This window comes from Triticum urartu, unplaced genomic scaffold, assembly GCF_003073215.2.
Source record: "Triticum urartu cultivar G1812 unplaced genomic scaffold, Tu2.1 TuUngrouped_contig_9700, whole genome shotgun sequence".
NCBI lineage: Eukaryota > Viridiplantae > Streptophyta > Magnoliopsida > Poales > Poaceae > Triticum > Triticum urartu.
Window position 1 is genome coordinate 1 of NW_024120771.1, and position 7,364 is coordinate 7,364.

The window sequence follows — 7,364 nt, forward strand, 5'->3', positions numbered from 1 at the left end:
TGATTGCTCCCCCATACTTCACTATGGGTGAGCCACTCTTCGGCACATCTTCACAAGTCCATTGACACCACAATGGATGGCAAGCTTCAAGCACTTGATCTCTTCACGATGATCCACTTGAATTTGCACATGGTAATCTTGATGAAGATCACCATTTGATGTCATCCTCTCCATGGGTTGAGTGATATCTTCCTCTTGACACAAGCCCATGAACATGTACCTAACCCCACATAAAACTCTCACATAGACCATGGGTTAGTACACAAAGCACAATGGACAATGCTTACCAAACCATGGGATCACTTGATCCCTCTCGGTACATCTTCTATGCTTTGTGAGTTGATCAACTTGATTCACTCTTGACTTAGTCTTGATCAACCTTGAATCTTTCCAACTCTCTTCGTTTGGATGATGTCTTGAAGGTAAACATGAATGATCACACAATCTTCTTCTTCAAGACATGCTTGCAATAAGCTCAACTCTCAAATGACCAATCTTTGGATAATTCCTTGAATAGCACCTTGGTCGACACAAACTTTTCTTGAAACCAACACATGTACTCCAAGAAAAGCCTATGGACAAAACCTTCAAATATAACTCAAGGCAACCATTAGTCCATAGAGATTGTCATCAATTTCCAAAACCAAACATGGGGCACCGCATGTTCTTTCACTCGCGGTCATGAACTTGGTGCACCACCATCATCATTGTGTTGATCTTGTCCTTCATCTTGTTCACTTGAGGGAGAGCCTTTATTTTGTTCTTTCAAGTCCGGCATCATTGTGTTGATCACATCCACGGCATGATCTGCCCTGTGGTCGTCGTCGAGTACATCGAGCTCTGGCGAAAAAATTCAAGGAATCTCTTTGTCCCTCGACCCCGACATACTCTCCTAGAAGTAGTCCTCCTCTGGCACCTACACGGCATGCTCCTGCTACCGAGCTCTATTCACCGGCTCCATCACCGCCCCCTTTTGGCGTTTGATCTGGAAATGCTGGGCTCCTTCAAACGCAAAGATTTTCCTCTGGCTCGCATCTCTCAGCCGCTGCTGGACGGCTGATCGCCGTGCACGCTACGGTTTGCCTCGTGACCCCATATGTCCATTGTGAAGCCAGGAGAATGAAACCATCGACCACCTGCTCGTCGGCTGCATACTCTCCTGCATTGCATGGCACAAAATCTTTGCCTGATGCCGCATAGCTATCCCTGCGTCGGATGGCGGCATGAGTTCTTTGCATGATGGGATATTGTATCTATTGCTACCCCGACCAACATGCGTAAGGGAACAAACTCTCTCTTCATCCTCGTAGCATGGACCCTCTGGAAGCATCGGAATGCCGTAATCTTCGACGGTGCCCAACCGTCACACAACCTGGTCATCGAGGCCATGAAGCAGGAAGCAACGCGTTGGGCTCGGACCGACGCGAGAGGACTAGATAGCCTACTGCATGTAACCTAGTGTGTAACTTGAGGCTAAGCAACCTCCTCATCTACTCCCCTGCTCTTTTGTTGTCACTATCTGTGTGTACGGTAACAAGAGCTGCACCCTTGTGATTTCAACTTCTACCTACCAATGGAATGATATGCAACTTGCGTATTCATATTTTTTTTTTGTTCTTTCAATGCTAATTGTTCTTGTGTAGATGATGGTTCCACGTGCATAGAACATTGTCCTTCTCCTTCTACCACAAGGAGTTCCTCAACTGGTAGGATTTGACCCGCACCCATTCTTTTTTGGGGTAAGTATATTTTTCGCCCCTCAATTCTCGCAAAAGTGTAAAAATCATCCCTCAACAACAAAACCATCAAAACTTAGTCCTTCCAGTAATCATACCGGATAAATTTCTTCCATCGTAACACTTTGGGTGGTTCTAATAAGAGGTAAACCCGGTTTTGACTAATTATTGGCCACGTGGCCTGGTTTTGACCGCCACATCAGTTAAGCCACTAGAAGACTCTCATGTCTCTCTCTGTCCCGCAGACTATGTACAGTTTGCTATGAACAAACTGAAGCCATCTAGTTAGCATAGTCAGATTACATATCACAAACGGAACAAACTAGACAAGTAATTGAGATGCTTGGAGCAAATGCAAATTTTCATATAACATATGTCTAATTACATAGCACATCCCTTCCGCAAAAAAAAATACATAGCACAACCGGTTCTCTTCCACTTGTCATAACAAATTGCTATATATGAGACGTGAAACCATACACAACAGGAGTGATAAAACGCATCAGGGCAACAAGCATCATTACATTCCTCTTCTTTTGCACATGTAATTCAGTTGTCTTGTCCAGCAGCAGATCATCCATCTGCATCAACAACTCATCCTTCTGCTTGCCTAGCCGAGGGATTCGATGTGTGACCCCTGCCTACATCGCCGCCATCGCCTAAATTGCTGTTGCCGCCCCGGGCGGTAGCCAGCCACCACCGTGCAGTCGCCGTGCTCAACTAGCAACCACCGCGCCTAAATCTCCGCCAGGCCATGCTGCCATCGTTGTTGTTGCCATGCCAATGCAGCAGCCAGCCACCACCTCGCAGTGGCCGTGTTCATCCATCAACCCCGCTGCATTCGGAGGTAGCCCCGCAGTGATCCGGTCTTTGCGCCTAGCCCGGATCTGCTCAAGGAGCTCGAGCCGACGCTCCAGCGTCAGAAAGGCCTCATCCGGCGGACGGGTGGAGTGGAAAGTGGCGGGGGGGGGGGGGCGGGAAGGAAAATGTGGAGGGATGGTAGGGTTTCGGTGCCGCCGGTCGACTTGGAGTGGAAAGTGGCGGCGGCGGCGGACAGAGAAGGAAAATGTGGAGGGATGGTAGGGTTTCGGTGCCGCCGGTCGACTTAAATAGCCGGGCAATGCACTAGGAGACGAGTTTCGGAACGCCAGGTTTGAGGGTGTTTCCGGCAGGGACCCCTTCGTCAGTCCGACGTGGCGGGCGTGCCCATATCTGCCCCATATTTGATCTGGATATGGGGGTGCCGGTCAGCCCGACCCTTTGATGGGCCCGTCTGGGTCAAAAAAATCGCGCCCGGGCGTATAAGGCGGGTTTGAGAGGTCTGGTCTTAGATGCTCTAAGATACGAAAGGACTGCACAATTTAGTCTAACTCAATCAATAGTAAAAGAGAAGTATTATTCATCGATCACTTGACAGAAATCAAGGGATTCCGTCTCATACATGTGACATCATTCTTGTAATTTAATACGATGAAAGAAAAGCGATGATGCTTCCTCCCAAACAGAGATAAGGTGATACTAGTAGTATTGTAATTAACCCGTCAGCTTCTTGTTGGACACCCTTTTCCTATCTCTGACACTAACCCTCTCCATGCACACAATTCCATGTGGCATACCATTGTAATTATAGGCAAAGGATTCCCAAGCCTAGCCTATATAGGAGTAGCATTCAGGAAGACCTTACCAAACTGATCAGAATTCAGTCTTTTTTTGGAAGAAGAGAAGAAAGACGGTCATTCATAAACATATCGTGCATTACTTGGACTGCCCATCACCTTCAGAGATAAAAGGGGAAGAATATTGTCAGCAACAAAGCAAATCATCACAGATCATCCAGTAATACTACTACTACTACCACTACCACTAAAGTTCTAGACTCAAAGGGTAACATAACACGGCAGCAAATCACATATATATTACAACGCCATCACAGATCGTCCAGTTAAGTTAAAATACCACTCCAAAGTTCTAGACTTCAAAGGGTAACATACGTACCATGCCAGCAACATAACACATATCCTACAATGCAGTCACAGATCATCCAGTTATACTACTACTAACTTCTAGGTGGCAGATCATAGATAGACATATATATATTTCAAGAGACATACTACATAATATAGTGCTGGAATGGAACTGATATCAGTCTTGCTTCTCCATCAAACAAGAGATGCATTTCGTCTTCATTCAGCTTGCTTTTGCAAGTTTCCTCTTGCTTGTGTCCGCTCCCTCTCAGCAGTAGCAACAGGCTGATATCCATCTTGCTTGTCCGCTCCCTCAGCAGTAGCAACACGCTGATATCCATCTCGCTTGTCCGCTCCCTCAGCAGTAGAAACAGGCTGATATCCATCTTGCTTGTCCGCTCCCGCAGCAGCAGCAACAGGCTGATATGCATCCTGCTTGTCCGCTCCCTCAGCAGTAGCAACACGCTGATATCCATCTTGCTTGTCCGCTCCCTCAGCAGCAGCAACAGGCTGATATCCATATTGCTTGCTCAGTCTCTCTTGTACTGCTTGCCTCTGCAGTCTCTCTCGTATCATGGGCACACTCTCAGCAGTAACAAGATAATCACCAAACTTTACGATTTCAGGACAGGAAGTCAAGGCATAATAAGTGAGCCCAGAAATAGCAAGAATACCCGCTGACATAGTAATGTCAGTCACCTTCTTGGTTCTACTTATCTTGCACCTACAGGTAGATGGGATGATATGGTAAGAATTACTATATATATATGAACTCCTGTGGTGGATGAAAAATAAAGCAGACGTCTATGTCTGCATATGGTTGATACTGTACCAATGAGGGTCCTCTGGTCTAGGCTTGACTTGTGTAGAGAGATCCTTGAGCAGACTCTTGTTCAGCAAGAAGGTCTTGGAATTGGCCTCGGCGCCGGCAATGAGATCATACAGCTGCTCCTTCGTCTCCTGGATACGCGACGCACGGTATTCCTTCAAGGTAAAAATCGACGGACGGTGTCCTTCCTCGTAGGCACGGGTGGATTTGGAAAGCTGAAAACACAGCAGCATTAAGATTTTGGTAACTGAAAAATAATCTTCAGAAGACATGTGGTCTACGTAGAGCAAGCAAGCACACCTTATATCTTGAAAAGTAAGACAGAACTAGTTGCAGCGAAAAAAAAAATCAATTTTACCGAAATATCAACGCATTCATGCTAGGCAGTTGATCATGTACCATTGGTGCAGCAAAATACAAACCTAGTTGGAGACAAAACGATGTCAATTTTTACCAAAATATCACCACATTAATGCTAGGCCGTTGATCATGTACCATTGGTGCAGCAAAATATAAACCTAATTGGAGACAAAACGATGCCAATTTTTACCAAAATATCACCACATTCATGCTAGGCAGTTGATAATCTACCAATGGCACAGCAAATTATTATAAAACTAATTGGAGAGCAAAAGATGCCGGCTTAACCAAAATATCACCACATTCATGCTAGGCAGTTGATAATCTACCAATGGCACAGCAAAATATAAAATTTGTTGGAGACCAAATTATGTCGTTTTTACCGAAATATCAAGGGCATTCAAGCAAATTATAAAACAAATTGGAGACCAAACGATGTCGATTTTTAGCAAAATATCACCACATTCATGCAAGGAAGTGATCATCCACCAATGGTACAGCAAAATGTAAGACTAACTGGAGACCAAACGATGTTGAATTGTACCAAAACATGAGCACATCCATGCTGGGCAGTTGATCATCTACCAACCAATGGCACAGCAAAATGTAAAAATCGTTGACCAAACCATGTCAATTTTACCAAAATATCAAGGATTTCGTGCTGGGAAGTTAATCATCTACCAACGGAAATCAATTAATAAGGTGCCTGTTTCAAGGACACGCGCGCATCCCTGTGATGTAATAGAAAAATACTAGTATGGAAAGAAGAAGAAGGGAGGACCCTGCTCCACGAATCAGAGCAACAAGGACGGAGAAGATACCTGCTGGGTGCGGAAGATCCGGCGAAGCCCCTCCCCTGGAAGCACCGCCGGGCGCAGCATCCTCGTCGCCGCCGCGCGGAGGGAAGCCGCCATCGTCGCACGCCTGCAGACAAGCACGAGTCAATCACCGAAGAAGCGAAATCAGGCCGGGTGGGAACCTACCTTGCGGATCGAGGGTTCGAGGAATCAAGCCTACCTTGCGGATCGGAGCGCGGTTAGGGTTAGGGTTAGGGTTCCTCGCTGTTGGCCTCCCGCCGCCGAGGAGGAGAATCGACCATACCAGGGGAAGAGGGCCGCGCAAGTAATAAATACTTGCTGGGCCTTGTATGAGAATGCGATCCACTCACCAACCATCATCGGCCCTATGTCTCGCGTCGGTGGAGCCCCCGGCCCAGCCGCTCCGCAGGCCCCGGCCTCGTGTCCTTGTTTTTTTTTTGTTTCTCCCCCCCGCCCCAGCCGCTCGGCAGGCCACGGCATCGTTTCCTTGTTTGTTTTTCGTTTCGTTTTTTCTTTCATATCCGTTATTTCTAAAAAAAATCATTTACGTTTATAATTTTAAATATTACGAATATTCTAAATAACTATATATCACAAAGAAGTTTTACATAATTTTTTTGGAAAAATGGTAACCGAGCATTTAAAAAATGTTGAATGTGCATAGAGAAAATGTTTCACATGCATACAAAAATGTATACAATGTCTGTGAAAAAAGTTGATTATGTATTTTTAAAATGTTAATTAAGAATCTGAAAAAAAATGTTGAACAAGTATTTTAAAAATGATAAACAATCATTTAAAACATGTTGACCATGTATTTTTTTAATCTGGTAATATATTAAAAATGTTAAATTGGTATTTGTAAAATTTTGATCAATCATTTAATAAATGTAAAATGTATATAGAAATAATATTGACCATGTATTAAAAATGTTAGTCAAGCATTTAAAAATAATTAAACATGTTTTGGGAAAATTTTCTCCACATGTATGAAAAATGTAGAATCAAAACTAACAGAAAGAAAGAAAAATGAAAAAACAATGAAAATTGAACAAGTAAACCAAGAGAAAAGAATATGAAAAATATAACCAAAAAACTAATGCAAAAATAATTTAAAACTATGAAAACTCACCCTGTGCATTCGGTTTATTCGTTTTACATGATTCGTTTATATGTTTTTTTGGTTTGTACAATATTAATACTTTGGTAAATACAATATGAAATTAAATATGCTTCGGTTTCTATATATACCAAATTATCATGGTATGGTTTTGATATATACCATCTCTATTCCTAATGGGGCAGCTGGTAGGATTGCATCCCCCACTTTCGTCCGGTTATTTCGACTTGACTTTTTTTGTCCCCTCCCCTCACTCCACTGGTTTATTTTCGTGTCACCCATCTCACACAATGAAAAAAATCTAAACAAATCAGAACTTTCCATACTGGCGCAAATTATTGAGTAATGTCTTTATGTAAAAGAATCAATCATGATTAATATCTAAAGATCAAATCTAAATTAATCATGATTAATATCTGAAGATCAAATCTAAATTAATTAACCTTACCTTAAATCGCTCAATCACATTAATTAGAAAACAAACAATCGATTTTAAGAAAAATCACTCAATCACATTGATTAGGAAAGAAATAATCA

The 7,364-nt window shown here is 43.4% G+C and overlaps 1 protein-coding gene across 1 annotated transcript; it reads right to left on the reverse strand.

The window, feature by feature from the left end:
* Window positions 1-3,621: 3,621 nt before the first annotated feature.
* On the reverse strand, window positions 3,622-5,988 carry LOC125532359 (the record flags this gene model as incomplete). The annotated part of the gene is given in 4 exon segments (XM_048696444.1): window positions 3,622-4,424; window positions 4,533-4,744; window positions 5,711-5,813; window positions 5,907-5,988. Coding segments are annotated over 3 exon segments (810 nt in total). The 3' UTR covers window positions 3,622-3,919.
* Window positions 5,989-7,364: the final 1,376 nt, after the last annotated feature.